The sequence below is a fragment of the Oncorhynchus mykiss genome, chromosome 30 (assembly GCF_057628025.1).
Source record: "Oncorhynchus mykiss isolate SJ-2025 chromosome 30, ASM5762802v1, whole genome shotgun sequence".
Classification (NCBI taxonomy): domain Eukaryota; kingdom Metazoa; phylum Chordata; class Actinopteri; order Salmoniformes; family Salmonidae; genus Oncorhynchus; species Oncorhynchus mykiss.
Genome location: NC_143051.1, coordinates 16,281,412 through 16,298,253, shown reverse-complemented (window position 1 = coordinate 16,298,253; position 16,842 = coordinate 16,281,412). Strand labels below are relative to the sequence as shown.

Genomic DNA, 16,842 nt, shown 5'->3' with positions numbered 1-16,842 from the left:
TAATTTGACTTTACAAATAACAAGAGGGCTTTATTAGAGTCTATTTTTCCGAGCCTAGGCCTATATAAAATAACTTAACTGGCTGAGGTAGGCTATGAGGCTTAACAGCATCTTTTACAATAAAAAATATTTGTCCTAATATAAGTGTGATACTTCCATATAGGCCACTAAGTGACTTACTCAATGGGAAAGTTGCTTTTCCCCTCGGACACGATCTTGTGGATGTCGCGTGAGATGGATGTGATTTTGAATGCACAGGCTGTCCTCATTTGACTTATGTAAAAAGCCAGTTGCTGTCGTCAATCTACACTGCGTTCATAGAGGAAAATGCGGACTTGCAGGTGTAAGTCGATCTAAACATTGTTCGTACATGAAATGCAAGATTCTTTATTGTGCTGTATTTCCCTGAGCATGCCACCCAAAACGCACACAAGGACTCAGCACTCCTGAGTACATCCCTGAGATGACTCGATGTCTGGAATTCAATCAGCTCAGTTTGAATTATGGCCTCATCTGTGTTTCTTCCCCTGAAAAAGGCAGTTAACCTAGGTTGTCATTGAAAATAAGAATTTGTTTTTAATTGACTTGCCTAGTTAAATAACAATTCTGAATAAATGTTGAAAACAATAGTATAGGCTACATATGCCTGTTTTTCCCCATCAATCAATGCACAGAGAAATAGACAAAAAAAGTAATTGAATGGAGATGTTGATTTTATGAGTGTATTCAGATCGAATTTATTATGTTATTGTCACTGAGTTTATTATGTACTAATCTGATGTGTTAAAATGTTACATTTTAGTTTAGGCCAATTAATTGTGCTAATATTATACACTAATTATGTTCTGGCCCGCCGACTATTAGCTCAGATTTTTTGGGCCTAAGGCTAAACCTATTTGACGAACCCTGTCATAGACTATATCATACTCATAGACTATATCATAGACTATATCATACTCATAGACTATATCATAGACTATATCATACTCATAGACTATATCATAGACTATATCATACTCATAGACTATATCATAGACTATATCATACTCATAGACTATATCATAGACTATATCATACTCATAGACTATATCATAGACTATATCATACTCATAGACTATATCATAGACTATATCATACTCATAGACTATATCATAGACTATATCATACTCATAGACTATATCATAGACTATATCATACTCATAGACTATGTCATAGACTATATCATACTCATAGACTATATCATAGACTATATCATACTCATAGACTATATCATAGACTATATCATACTCATAGACTATATCATAGACTATATCATACTCATAGACTATATCATAGACTATATCATACTCATAGACTATGTCATAGACTATATCATACTCATAGACTATGTCATAGACTATATCATACTCATAGACTATATCATAGACTATATCATACTCATAGACTATATCATAGACTATATCATACTCATAGACTATATCATACTCATAGCCTATATCATAGACTATATCATACTCATAGACTATATCATAGACTATATCATACTCATAGACTATATCATAGACTATATCATACTCATATACTATATCATAGACTATATCATACTCATAGACTATATCATAGACTATATCATACTCATAGACTATATCATAGACTATATCATACTCATAGACTATATCATAGACTATATCATACTCATAGACTATATCATAGACTATATCATACTCATAGACTATATCATAGAATATATCATACTCATAGACTATATCATAGACCTCATCAAGCTCATAGACTATATCATACTCAGACTATATCACAGACTATATCATACTCATAGACTATATCATAGACTATATCATACTCAGACTATATCATAGACTATATCATACTCATAGACTATATCATAGACCATATCATACTCATAGACTATATCATTGACTATATCATACTCATAGACTACATCATACTCATAGACTGTATCCCACAGGGAATATGTTTTTGTGAGACAGACAGACATACTATCACGTTTCAGGAATGACCCAGATGCAGACAGTGTCAAAGAAACAAAAGTTGAATTCTAAAACAGAGGCAGGCAAATGACAGGTCAAAGGGAGGCAGGGGTCAATAATCCAGAGAGGGTGTAAAGGGTCCAGAACGGCAGGCAGTCTCAGGGTCAGGGAAGGCAGGGGTGGGTCAGGGTATAGAACGGCAGGCAGTCTCAGTCAGGGCAGGCAGGGGTGGCTCAGGGTATAGAACGGCAGGCAGTCTCAGGGTCAGGGCAGGCAGGGGTGGGTCAGGGTATAGAACGGCAGGCAGTCTCAGAGTCAGGGCAGGCAGGGGTGGGTCAGGGAATAGAACGGCAGGCTCAGGGTCAAGGCAGGCAGAACGGTCAAAACCGGGAAGGACTAGAAAACAGGAGCAAGAAACCAGCAGGATCAGGGGAACAAATGCTGGTAGGTTTCACAAACAAAACATACTGGCAACAGACAAACAGAAAACACGGGTGTAAATACACAAGGGATAATGGGGAAGATGGGCGGCACCTGGACGGGGGTGGAGACAAGCATAAAGACAGGTGAAACAGATCAGGGTGTGACACAGACAGCATCTTTCTGTTATTGTAGCTTTCTGTTAATGGCTGTCTTCATCAGCCACTTCTGTTCTGTTCTGATGAATGTGTTCTTCACAGATGAGATATTCTGGAATATTAATCATAACATATTATCATTAATCATGACGCGTTGTCATTCTCCTGATGTTGCTTATTATGGAGAGTCGAAGACTGACACAGAGACACAGACACGGCTGAATCTGCTAAATCTGACATGTCTTGTCACTGCTTGTCTGCAAACAAATGACAACAATCAACACACAACACCTGTAACCTGTTCTGCAGAAGCCGGACCACTTGGATGAAGCCAGGTGTGTGTTCAGTTAGAAATGCGTTATGTAGAACAGATATGACGGTCTGTCGTGTTGAATAGGGGATCCTGTGAGGCTATTTCCACTGTTCCTTTCACCTTACTGGTTAACCCTACTGAATACACCATGCCAGGTGTTTGTTAGTTTGTCACCAGGATGGGTGTTGGCAGTGCAGAGCTCAGAGTAGGAATGCTGACCTAGGATCAGTTTAGCCTTTTAGATAATAATGAATAAGATTACATAGGCGGGCACTCCTACTCTGAGAAGCTGTGTGGGCCTAGGTGTGTGTTTGTCACCCGGCTGGGTGTTGGCGGTTCAGAACTGAGCTGACACAGAGACCTTGTATCAGTCTAGGATGTGGTCCGTGGTCAGTGACAGGAGTGCGTGCATCAGCCCCTTCACACCAGAGTGAGCAACAGAATCTCTCAGGCTGAAGGGGAGTGGAAGTGACTGGTAGTGTTACAGAAGATGACCATCACTATGCCCACGCTCAAGGACGAAAACTCTGCCCCTTTTCTCCTCTGTCTCTATGGACCTTATACTCCTCCAGGGTGATGATGTGTTAGTGCTAATGTAATATATCATATATATAATAATAGTAGAATTAAGCAATAAGGCCCTAGGGGGCGTGGTATATGGCCAATATACCACTGCTATGCACTGTTTCACTGCACGACGCAACGCGGAGTGCCTGGATACAGCCCTTAGCCGTGGTATATTGGCCATATACCACAAACCCCTGAGGTACATTATTGCTATCATAAACTGGTTACCAATGTAATAGGAAGAGTAGGAAGAATAAAAATAAATGTTTTGTCATACTCGTGGTATAGGGTCTGATATACCACGGCTGTCAGCCAATCAGCATTCAACGCTCGAACATGCCGGTTTCTAATAACATATATGACATTAAAGTAGATACACCAGTAGTTATGTAGCCTATACTCCTAAACTCCCTGGTACAACACGGCCAGGCATCAGTATACTGAACTTCACATATCCACCAAAGCTCTTCACTGGACTGGATGACAATATCATCTTTATTAACATATTTCAAACACTTGTAGTACCACTCATCTAAAGACATGTGGTCTTGCACAATATACTTATAATACTGTATATGTCTTGTTACCAACTACAAAATATGATTCCCTAAAACATAGCTTGTGTAAAAAGTGTAAACTCAGTGTGGTAGCTAACAAGTGTGTTTCTATGTGTCTGCAGGTGTTCAACACCTACTGTAATGAGGACTATGACAGGAGGAATGAGGAGGTGGACCCGGTGGCCTCGTCAGCAGAGTACGAGCTGGAGAAGAGGGTGGAGAAACTGGAGCTGTTCCCTGTAGAGCTGGAGAAAGGTACATAGACCTGGGGCCGATCCCAAATAACCATATCCTCTAAGCACTATCTCTTCACTCCCTACCCCCTACACACTTCATGTACAGTGCTTTCAGAAAGTATTCACACCCCTTGACTTTATTCACAGTTTGTTCAGTTACAGCCTGCATTTAAAATGGATGAAATGTAGATTTTTTGTGTCACTGGCCAACACACAACACCCCGTAATGTCAAAGTGGAATTGTTTTTAGGCATTTTTACCAAGTAATACAAAATTAAAAGCTAAAATGTCTTCAGTCAGTAAGTATTCAACCCCTTTGTTATGACAAGCCTAAATAAGTTCAGTAGTGGAAATGTGCTTGACACAAGACTTACTCTATGTGCAATAATAGTGTTTAACATTATGTTTTAATGGCTACCTCATCTCTGTACCCCACACATACAATTATCTGTAATGTCCCTCAATCAAGCAGTGAATTTCAAGCACAGATTCAACTACAAAGACCAGGGAGACTTTCCGATGCCTAGTAACGAAGGACACCGATTGGTCGATGGGCCAAAAGAAAAAAGCAGACAGCGGCTGTGATAGGAGAAAACTGACAATGGATCAACAACATTGTAGTTACTCCACAATACCAATCTAAATGACAGAGTGAAAAGAAGGAAGCCTGTACATCATTTTTTTTCTCCAAATCATGCATCCTGTTTGCAATAAGGCACTGAAGTAAAACTGCAAAAGATTTGGCAAAGAAATTAACTTCATGGCCTGAATACAAAGCGTTATGTTTGGAGCAAATCCAACTCTTCACTAATTACCTCTCTTCATATTTTCAAGCATGGTGGTGGCTGCATCATCTTATGGGTATGCTTGTCATCAGCAAATACTAGGGAGTTTTTTAGGATAAAAATTAATGGAATAGAGCTAAGCACAGGCAAAATCCTAGAGGAAAACTTGGTTCAGTCTGCTTTCCACCAGACACTGAGAGACAAATTCACTTTTCAGCAAGACAAAAAACACAAGGTCAAATCTACACTGGAGTTGCTTACCAAGATGACATTCCTAAGTGGCCTAGTTACAGTTTTGACTTAAATCAGCTTGAAAATGTATGTCAAGGCTTGAAAATGACAGTCTGGCAATGATCAACAACCAATTTTAAGAATTTTATACAATCCAGGTGTGCAAAGCTCTTAGCAACTTACCCACAACTGTTATCACTTCCAGAGGTGACTCTAACATGACCTGATTCAGGGTGTTGAATACTTATCAAATAAAGATCTATATTTTTTTTCATATTTTTTAAAACAATGCCGTTTTAGCAACAATAAAATAACAATAATGAGGCTATATATAGGGGGGGTATATATATATATATATATATATATATATATATATATATATATATATATATATATGAGGGCTGACATTAAGGATGGTATTGACTGAAACACACACACAGGGCACGCCCCCCCCCCCCTTCTCTATGACACAAACACATACACACTTGCCATTGTATAACCCCTGCCTCCTCTCTGCCCAGATGACGATGGCCTTGGTATCAGTATCATAGGAATGGGAGTGGGTGCTGACGCCGGTCTGGAGAAACTTGGCATCTTCGTCAAGACTGTCATCGAGGGCGGGGCAGCTGAGAGAGATGACAGGTAAGAGCTCTCTGCATCCTGAGAAGGTGCCAATTCAATCCCTGTACACACACACACACACACACTAGTCCTCATGGCCCAGAGAGATTTAGCAGCAGGGGTCTGGGATTACAGTGAGGAGGGAGGCACGGCCTGAAATTTAAGCAACAGCTCTGGGATGTTATCACACTCTGCAGCTGCAGGAAACAGTGTGTGCATGTGGGTGGGTGAGTGTGCACGCATAATATAATATAACATAATATACTCTATGGGCATATCAAAGTTCCAGGGATCTCTGCTAGTGTTAAAGTTATGGCCCGTTTTATAAAGAGAAATTGGGATAGTAGACAATGTAACCAATCACAGCGCTCCTCTTACTTGTAACATTGCACATCCTGCAAGTCACCAGCAGAGGGCGACCATTTTAAATCCATTTTCACATTCAATCTATTGGTAAGGCTTAAAAATTGGATAATAACTCTAGAAGTAGCAGAGATCCCAATCTGGAAATTTCATATGCACATAAACTATATTATGTTCAACAATATATTTAAAAATATATATATATTCATGTTAATATTTATTTTTAAACTAATATAAAACTATGAAACAAAATTATCAAAATACCCCTTGTATTACAGAGCAAGCGGTAAAGCTTCAAATGACACCAATGTTTGCTTTGTAGCACCTACAGATGAAACACTATAGAGTCTTAAAGGAGGACTGGGTAAGGCCAAAATGTCCTAAATATGCCAACTTTTACCAATTATTTCTCAACTATGCTTTTAGATACACATGTCAAATATGTCCACGATCCTTCCTCCAAAGGACTATTCTATGGATTACATTTCGTGAAAATCCCCCAAATCATGTTCTTTTTTGTCTGGGTTTCGTGAGGAATCACTCAACACAGAGATCAGGTTTCATAGTCACACATACACGGACGCATGCAGACACAGGGAGAGAGAGAAAACCCCTCTGCATCATCTTCCACTGAGCCTCTCAGTCTCACCCCACACCTCACTTAAATCTGAGGGTTAATCGGAATGTGGTCTTGGTGAGAGATTTAATGTGAGACAGAGAGACCTGTGTGTGTGTGTGTGTCAAATCAAATCAATAAATCAAATCAAATTGTATTTGTCACGTACTTTGTAAACAACAGGTGTAGACTAACAGTGAAATGCTTACTTACGGGGCCCTTCCTAACAATGCAGAGAGAAATAACATGTAATAATAAAAGTAATAATGAATGCACAATGAGTAATGATAACATGGCCATATACACGGGGTACCAGTACTGATTCGATGTGCTGGGGTATGAGGAAATGAGGTAGATATGTACATATAACTTGGAATAAATTGACTAGGCAACAGGATAAATAATAAACAGTAACAGCAGCGTATGTGTTGAGTCAAAAGGTTCATGCGAAAAGGGTCAATGCAGATAGTACGGGTATTGGTACGGGTATTGGTTAACTATTTAACTATTTTACTTCTACCCCCAACTATGGCTTGGTGGTAGAAGCTGTTCAGGGTCCTGTTGGTTCCAGACTTGGGGCATTGGTACCGCTTACCATGCGGTAGCAGAGAGAACAGTCTATGACTTGGGTGGCTGGCTACCGCCGGGTATAGTAGTCCTGGATGGCACTACCCTCTGTAGTGCCTTGCAGTCGGATGCCAAGCAGTTATCATACCAAGCAGTGATACAGCCAGTCAAGAGTTTCTCAATGGTGTAGCTGTATATATTTTTGAGGATCTGAGGCCCCATGGGAAGAGGCATTGCTGTGCCCTCTTCATGACTGTGTTGGTGTGTGTGGACCATGATAGATCCTTAGTGATGTGAACACGAGGAACTTGAAGCTCTCGACCTGCTCCACTACAACCTGGTTGATGTGAATGGGGGCATGCTCGGCCCTCCGTTTCCTGAAGTCCACGATCAGTTATTTTTGTCTGACTTTGAGGAAGATGTTGTTGTCCTGGCACCAGACTGCCAGGTCTCTGACCTCCCTATAGGCTGTGTCATCGTCATCGGTGATCAGGCCTACCACTGTTGTGTCGTCAGCAAACTTAATGATGGTGTTGGAGTCGTGCGTGGCCAAGCAATTGTGGGTGAACAGGGAGTACAGGAGGGGACTAAGCACTCACCCTTGAGGGGCCCCCATGTTGAGGGTCAGCATGGCGGATGTCTTGTTGCCTACCCTCACCACCTGGGGACGGGCCGTCAGGAAATCCAGGATCCACTTGCAGAGGGAGGTGTTCAGTCTCAGGATCCTTAGCTCAGTGATGCGCTTGGAGGGCACTATGGTGTTGAACGCGGAGCTTTAGTAAGTGAACAGCATTCTCACATTGGTGTTCCTCTTGTCCAGGTTAGAGAGGGCAGTGTTGAGTGCATTAGAGATTGCGTCACCTGTGGATCCATCGGGGCGGTATGTAAATTGGAGTGGGTCCAGGGTGTCTGGGATGGAGTTGATGTGAGCCATGATCAGCCTTTCAAAGCATTTCATGGCTACAGATATGAGTGCTATGGAGCGATAGTCATTTTGACAGGTGACCTTGGCTTTCTTGGGCACAGGGGCTATGGTGGTCTGCTTAAAACATGTAGGTATTACAGACTGGGTCAGGGAGAGGTTCAAAATATCAGTGAAGACACTTGCCAGCTGGTCAGTGTGTGCGCTGAGTACACATCCTGGTAATCCGTCTGGCCCTGCGGCCTTGTGAATGTTAACCTGTTTAAAGATCTTCCTCATACCGGCTGCAGAGAGAGTGATCACACAGTCGTCCAGAACAGCTGGTGCTCTCATGCATGGTTCCGTGTTGCTTGCCTCGAAGCAAGCATAGAAGTCATTTAGCTCGTCTGGTAGGCATGTGTGTGTATGTGCGTGTGTGTGTGCTTGCGTGCGTGCATGCGTGCACAATGCTTAATAGTCTGGTCTCGCTCTGACAGGAAGGCACTGCTTCGGCCTACAGAGGTCTGTCTGGGGAGCCAATGTCTTCTCCGCCGGGGTCAGAGTCAGGATCAATTCCATTTAAATTCAGTCAATTCAGAAAAGTAAACTTATTTATGACTGAATTGAAATGGAATTGACCCCAACCGTGTCCGGGCTTTGATGATTACTGTTGTCCTAGGCCCTGTATGAAAGAAAAGCCCTTAAAAGTGTCATATGCAACCACTCAATGTCACATGAAGTGGTTGACAGTGTTGCAATGCTGATAGTTAGTCTGTCTGTCTGTGTTAGGTGGTTTGTATTCTGTCTGTCTTAAGTGGTTTGCATTCAGTCTGTCTGTCCCGACACCATACAGTATGTCAGTAATCATATCTGTGTTTGTCCACTGAGTTGTGGATGTGATGCCACAGTGATTCAGACTGTAAACTGCTGTTAGGTCAGACAGTGTTAGGTTTGACACGTTTTAAGGGTACGTTTAAATTCTCAGAATAGCTTGGACATCCACTGTATTGATGCTTTGTTACATGGGTATTATAATGTTATTGCGACCATAGACGATCTATGAATAGAAAAGTGGGACTTAGGAAAAAAAAATGCCCTGGACTTTCACGCTAATGTTATCTAAATTAATTATTATATTTGAATTGTTAAATCAAAATGGAATTTTAAAATAGGCAGCCTATTCATTATTGTTTTGTTAAAGAACTGTCACCACAACAGCCTTGTCACAGCCTGTGACTGCATCCCAAATGGCACAGTGTTCTCTATGGGCCCTGGTCAAATGTAGTGCACTAAATAGGGAATAGGGTGCCATTTGGGGATACAAACATTCTGATAACCTTGTTTCCTCTGTTGACCAAATTGGTGTTGGCTCACAAGCCCTGGGCGCTATCAAGCAGCGATAGCTACACATCCTGTCATGTCCAAGCTAACCCCACAGTGTGAATGTAATGCTTTCTGTCTGTTCGGCAATAGTGCTGCTCCACTCTTGTAATGGAGAATGGTTGCCTCAAGACACGTCTAGCTGTACTATATTCAGTAGTTTGATAATTAGCTATTGCACCATTTTGCACCACTGAACACTCAGCTCACATCATGTGATAATACATTTTCAAAAGCAGATTATGAAATCTGACTTCGATTAGATATTTTCTAAGCATCCCTTACTCAACATTTACTTTTTTTTGTATCACTCTGCAAAGCACCACATCAGTGCATACTCTACTACTGCACAGTGGATCGTTTTATATACAGTGCCTTGCAAAAGTATTCGCCCCCCTTGAACTTTACGACCTTTTGCCACATTTCAGGCTTCAAACATAAAGATATAAAACTGTATTTTTTTGTGAAGAATCAACAACAAGTGGGACACAATCATGAGTGGAACGACATTTATTGGATATTTCAAACTTTTTTAACAAATCAAAAACTGAAAAATTGGGCGTGCAAAATTATTCAGCCCCTTTACTTTCAGTGCAGCAAACTCTCTCCAGAAGTTCAGTGAGGATCTCTGAATGATCCAATGTTGACCTAAATGACTAATGATGATAAATACAATCCACCTGTGTGTAATCAAGTCTCCGTATAAATGCACCTGCACTGTGATAGTCTCAGAGGTCCGTTAAAAGCGCAGAGAGCATCATGAAGAACAAGGAACACACCAGGCAGGTCCGAGATACTGTTGTGAAGAAGTTTAAAGCCGGATTTGGATACAAAAAGATTTCCCAAGCTCTGTATGTATATACACTACCGTTCAAAAGTTTGGGGTCACTTAGAAATGTCCTTGTTTTTGAAAGAAAAGCAATTTTTTTGGTCCATTGAAATAACATCAAATTGATCAAAAATTCAGTATAAACATTTCTAATGTTGTAAATGACTATTATATCTGGAAACGGACAATTTGTTATGGAATATCCACATAGGCGCACAGAGGCCCATTATCATCAATCATCATTCCTGTGTTCCAATGGCACGTTGTGTTAGCTGATCCAAGTTTATACTTTTTAAAGGCAAATTGATCATTAGAAAACCCTTTTGCAATTATGTTAGCACAGCTGAAAACTGTTGTTCTGATTAAAGAAGCAATAAAACTGGCCTTCTTTAGACTAGTTGAGTGTTTGAAGCATCAGCATTTGTGGGTTCGATTACAGGATCAAAATGGCCAGAAGAAAATCACTTTCTTCTGAAACTTGTCAGTCTATTCTTGTTCTGAGAACTGAAGGCTATTCCATGTGAGAAATTGCCAAGAAACTGAAGTTCTTGTACAGGGCAATGTACTACTACCTTCACAGAAGAGCACAAACTGGCCCTAACCAGAATAGAAAGAGGAGTGGGAGGCCCGGATGCACAACTGAGCAAGAAGACAAGTACATTAGAGTGTCTTTTGGCCCATTCCCCCTAACAGAGCCGGTGTAACTGAGTCAGGTTTTGTCGGCCTCCTTGCTCGCACACACTTTTTCAGTTCTGTCCACAAATGGTCTATAGGAATGAGGTCAGGGCTTTGTGATGGCCAAATTTGGAAGTATGCTTGGGATCATTGTCAATTTGGAAGACCCATTTGCGACCAAGCTTTAACTTCCTGACTGATGTCTTGAGATGTTGCTTCTATATAACCACATACTTTTCCTTCCTCATGGTTCCATTTATTTTATGAAGTGTACCAGTCCCTCCTGCAGCAAAGCACCCCAACAACATGATGCTGCCACCCCCGTGCTTCACAGTTGGGATGATGTTCTTTGGCTTGTTTTCATATACATGTTTTTCTCCATAGAACATAACAGATAGAGAGAGAATGACAAGTAGTTGGCCTGATTCAAACCTATGCCGCAGCCATGTGTACCAGAGGCTACGGCTTTACCACTAGACCAGCCAAGCCACAGCTCAGTAGATCCTACAGTAACCTGTATCTCTTACCTGTGTGTGACCTTTCTGTGACCTCAGTATGTTGTGTCGTAGGATCAAGGTGAACGACCAGATCGTGGAGGTGGACGGCACCAGTCTGGTGGGGGTGACACAGAGCTTCGCTGCCTCCGTCCTGAGGAACACCCAGGGAGTGGTTAGGTAAGATCAACTGCCACATCCGTAACATTTTATTTTCATTTATTTATACAGATGAGTCCACGGTACCATAAAGTGGCATAAACCACAGCCGTCATGGGCATCAGCCATGGTCTGTTTAGTTAAAACGGCATTGTTAGGGGGGATAACTCAATGTATACTGCTACACTTTATATATTAGTCTGCCAGATAGTCAACCTTTCTGCACATGAGAAATAATGCATGGGTCGTCCTTTTGCGTGGATTTGATATTTTAAATAGAGATTGTGTACCGATATTGAATAAAAGCCTCTTCTATTAAATGAAGTTCCCTTTAATACAGACCACGTGGAGAAATCAATAAATCTGATTTTTAATATGAATAAAGGCTTGCTAAAGGGTCTTTAAACTTAACCCAATTTACTGTTAATGTTTTCAAACTGCAGACCACCAAAACCGCTACCCGAACACACAACATAGCCTGCATGTGAAAACTGTTTTGGCAGACCCCCATTCATGCATTCATTAGCATAATATCAATAGTGTGGAAATGTATCATTGTAAGAGAGTAGCAGTGGACAGCAGGCCTCCACTCTACAGAGCAGAACAGTCAATATAGGAGCACAGCATGGAAGAGACACAGACATGGTCAGAGGAGAAGCCGTATCTACTTACTGGTGTGATTGGTGCTCAGGGGATGAGGGCTGGAGAGGAAGGACATGTCAAACTTTATTGCAGCATATTGTTCCCATGAACACATGGCTGTTTGATGAGCAAATATTGATTGAAGTATGTACAGCAGCAGCAAAGAGATTTGGCTGGCTATAAGAGAACGTTTGGCTGGCTATAAGAGAACGTTTGGCTGGCTATAAGAGAACGTTTGGCTGGCTATAAGAGAACGTGATATTAAACACTACCATTTCTCTGCTGTTCTTTCCTCTTCTCTCCTATCCTCTCCTCTATCGCTCCTTTTTCATTCACTTTCTTCTTCCTCCTGTCCAGTAAATCCCCCTCTCTCTCTCTCTCTATCCTACCTGGGTTTGATCACCCTGTGCCCCAGATTCGCCATTTCAACTAAATTTAACTGACGACGTCATCCAGGTCTCTGAAACCAAGTGCAAGTTCACAGGTCCCCAGCATAAGGCAAAAAAATAAAGTGTATCTTTGCCACCAAATTTACAGTTTAAGTCAGAAGTTTACATACACCTTAGCCAAATACATTTAAACTCAGGTTTTCACAATTCCTGACATTTAATCCTAGTAAAAATTCCCGGACAGTTAGGATCACCACTTTATTTTAAGAATGTGAAATGTCAGAATAATAGTAAAGAGAATGATTTATTTCAGATTTTATTTCTTTCATCACATTCCCAGTGGGTCAGAAGTTTACATACACTCAATTAGTATTTGGTAGCATTGCCTTTAAATTGTTTAACTTGGGTCAAACATTTTGGGTAGCCTTCCACAAGCTGAGTCCCAAATAGGGTGCCATTTGGGACTCAGGCCCAGTAAGTTTGTCAGCATACTGTAACAGCTCCTAATGGACAAGACATGTCGGTATTATGGCTGTTGTTCCCAGAAGCAGGGTAGGCCCCCCCCCTGCATGTTGCTTTGCCGGGAAAGAGGAAACTGTTTCCAGGTCAGCTGCTAGATGGAGAGATGGAAGAGCACGCTCCTTGATTCTGATTTCTCTCAGTTGTTAATTCAGATGTAGATCAAAGTTAACTCTGGAATGTAGCCAGCCTAGCTCTGTAATCAGCATGCCCACTCCGGATGATTGGAGACACAGTCAAATATGCTCTCCCACTGAGAGAGGGATCCATCTTGGAGTAAATGAGAGAGAAACCAGAGAAATATGTGTTTTTACCTCCTGTATACTGGGTATTTTATTTTGTATTTTATTCATTTAAGCTTTATTTAACTAGACAAGTCAGTTAAGAACAAATTATTATTTACAATGACGGCCTAACCCATCATTGTATACTGGGTGGTAGAGAGGGAACATGGGGGAAGAAAGCCTGCCCCTCTCTCTCTCTCTCTCTCTCTCTCGCTCGTGCGCTATATGTCTCTCTCTCTCTCTTTGTTTCTCTCTCTCTGTTTCACCCTTTATCAAATTAAAATGGCTTTATTGGCATGGAAAGTGTTACCGCATACATTGCCAAAGGAAACATATATTGTAGACCCATGATGACGCAGATAGATATGAATAGGAAAAATAATACTACTCAATGAGTAACAATTAACAGGACACTACAATTTAAAATATATATATATATATTTCACCTTTATTTTACCAGGTAGGCCAGTTGAGAACAAGTTCTCATTTACAACTGCGACCTGGTCAAGATAAAGCAAAGCAGTGCGACAAAAACAACAACACAGAGTTACACATGGAGTAAACAAATGTACAGTCAATAACACAATAGAAAAATCTGTATACAGTGTGTGCAAATGAAGTAAGGCAATAAATAGACCATAGTGACGAAGTAATTACAATTTAGCAAATTAACACTGGAGTGATAGATGTGAAGATGAGGATGTGCAAGTAGAAATACTTGTGTGCAAAAGTACAGAAAAAAGCAAAAACAAATATAGGATGAGGTAGGTAGTTGGTTGGGTGGGCTATTTACAGATGGGCTGTGTACAGCTGCAGCGATCGGTAAGCTGCTCTGACAGCCGATGCTTAAAGTTAGTGAGGGAGATATGTCTCCAACATCAGTGATTTTTACAATTCGTTCCAGTCATTGGCAGGAAGGAAAGGCGGCCAAAGAGGTGTTGGCTTTGGGGATGACCAGTGAAATATACCTGCTGGAGCCCGTGCTACGGGTGGGTGTTGTTATCGTCACCAGTGAGCTGAGATAAGGCAGAGCTTTACCTAGAAAAGACTTATCGATGACCTGGAGCCAGAGGGTTTGGCGGCGAATATGTAGCGAGGACCAGCCAACGAGAGCATACAGGTCGCAGTGGTGGGTAGTATATGGGGCTTTGGTGACAAAACGGATGGCACTGTAATAGACTGCATCCAATTTGCTGAGTAGAGTGTTGGAGGCTATTTTGTAAATGACATCGCCGAAGTCAAGGATCGGTAGGATGGTCAGTTTTACGAGGGTATGTTGGCAGCTTGAGTGAAGGAGGCTTTGTTGTGAACTAGGAAGCCGATTATAGATTACATTTCAGATTGGAGATGCTTAATAAGACATGAATGAAGTCCGTTATTGTAAATAAGAATTTGTTCTTAACTGACTTGCCTAGTTAAATAAATAAAATAAATGCTCGAAATAGACAATCATGAAATGGTGAGAAGACACAGGTAGAAATGGTATTGTTCTGGTTGTTTGTTCTCTCTATCTCTCTCTCCCCCTTTCTTTCTCTCTCTCCCTCTCCGTCTCTCCCTTTCTTTCTCTCTCTCCCTCTCTCTCTCCCTCTCTGTCTCCCTCTCTCTCTATCCGTCTATCAACATGGAACTCCTTGGCTCTGTAGGGTAGGGTGTGAGAGAACGGCTGGTACAGCTGTAGCCCAGAGTCTGTGCCAATGTGCCTGTGCCAGTGCCCGATGTGCACAATCCAACCTGGACGGCTGCATGCCATTGTCACGTTATTGTGTTAGCGCTGAAAGCCCCATCCCTCTCCCTCTCCCCCCTCCACTCCCCTATAATCAGATCCTGCTATTGAGTCCCTGCGAATCACACAGACTGCCTGTTACAGCCTCAATCACACAAACAAATAAACATACGTAGTGGAAAATGGCACCTTTTCTAGTCCACAAATTAAAAGGAGGAAGTTCTGTCATGTTTTAGTTCAGCTGAAAATATCTCAGGAAAAAGTATATTGAAGTGAAGCCCTAATTCATAATTGAACCAACATGCACAGTGGTTCAAAGCATATTGTAAAGTCACCCCTTGAGTGAAATACAACTGATTGGCTGTGTTGCTGTCCGTTTCCAGGTTTGTGATTGGTCGAGAGCGTCCGGGTCAGGTGAGCGAGGTGGCTGCTCTGATCCAACAGACTCTGGAGCAGGAGAGGAGACAGAGAGAGTTGCTGGAGCAGCAGTATGCCCAGTATGACGCTGATGACGATGAGGTGGGTAGCCTACTGCCCCGCTGTCTCACCCTCCTACTGATACACCTATAAGTGTGGCCAATCAAATCCTATACAGTTTTATTAACTCATTCATAGGAGCTAGTAACCTACAACAACGTCTAACTTACCGACCCACTAGTACTCTCCTCTACTTATCAGGTATTCACAAAGTATCTCAGAGTGCCTTTTCGATTATAATGAATATACAGTATATGGACAGGGGGGACCTGATCCTAGATCAGCCAGTAGCGGTGCATGGGTAAAATCACTGGGGAAGCCAAGCCAGAAAAAAAAGCCATATTGCAACCAATATGTTGTGATAATTGCGTTGTTTGCTCTATAACCTGTTAGTTCTTATGCCTTGTGACCATAATATATAGGCCAAAGGTCGAGAAAATAAGAAGAATAAATTCAGCCACACCTTTGTTTCATCACAAAACCGGAGAGCAACATCTGTTCGGTGAAGTCCACAAAGCATTTAGCATGTAACAAGCAGTTACATTACCTACAGCATGGTCAAGCAAGTTAACATTATTGATTTAGAACCACAGAGAGTTACTGCAAGTTACAAGGAAAACAGTAGCTGCCTCCACTATTCCAGCACCATTTCAACTTCTAATCACCTCTGCTTAGACTAATACAGTGACAACTAAAAGATTCCAAAAACGATTTAGTCCAATAAGCTAAATATCATGTGGCTGGCCATAGTTCAGATTTCTCTGTGTGTGTGTGTGTGTGTGTGTGTCTATGCGTGCGTAAGTATAAAAAAAACATGTTGACCTTTCTTGTAGAGAAATACCAATCATATTGCTGAAACGGTCTATGACTCGTTTTTGTTGTGTTATTTTATTTATTTTTTGTGTGAATTTTACCCCTTTTTCTCCC

General features: G+C 41.4%; 1 protein-coding gene across 9 annotated transcripts in view; it reads left to right on the top strand.

Moving 5' to 3' along the window:
• LOC110489394 (neurabin-1) overlaps positions 1–16,842 on the top strand; it is a 94,412-nt gene that overhangs the window by 51,057 nt on the left and 26,513 nt on the right. For 5 of the 9 annotated variants that reach the window (XR_016493526.1, XR_016493525.1, XM_090227658.1 and 2 more), the window contains exons 3-6: positions 4,147–4,279; positions 5,798–5,918; positions 11,798–11,902; positions 15,822–15,957. Coding sequence is in view for 6 of the 9 variants with exons in the window: in XM_090227658.1 (XP_090083784.1) it covers positions 4,147–4,279; positions 5,798–5,918; positions 11,798–11,902; positions 15,822–15,957 (495 nt within the window). In the remaining 3 variants the exon portion in view is untranslated. Of the gene's footprint in view, positions 1–4,146; positions 4,280–5,797; positions 5,919–11,782; positions 11,903–15,821; positions 15,958–16,842 lie in introns of all 9 variants that reach the window. The other 4 variants (XR_016493524.1, XM_090227656.1, XM_036971344.2 and 1 more) reach the window with 1 other exon arrangement.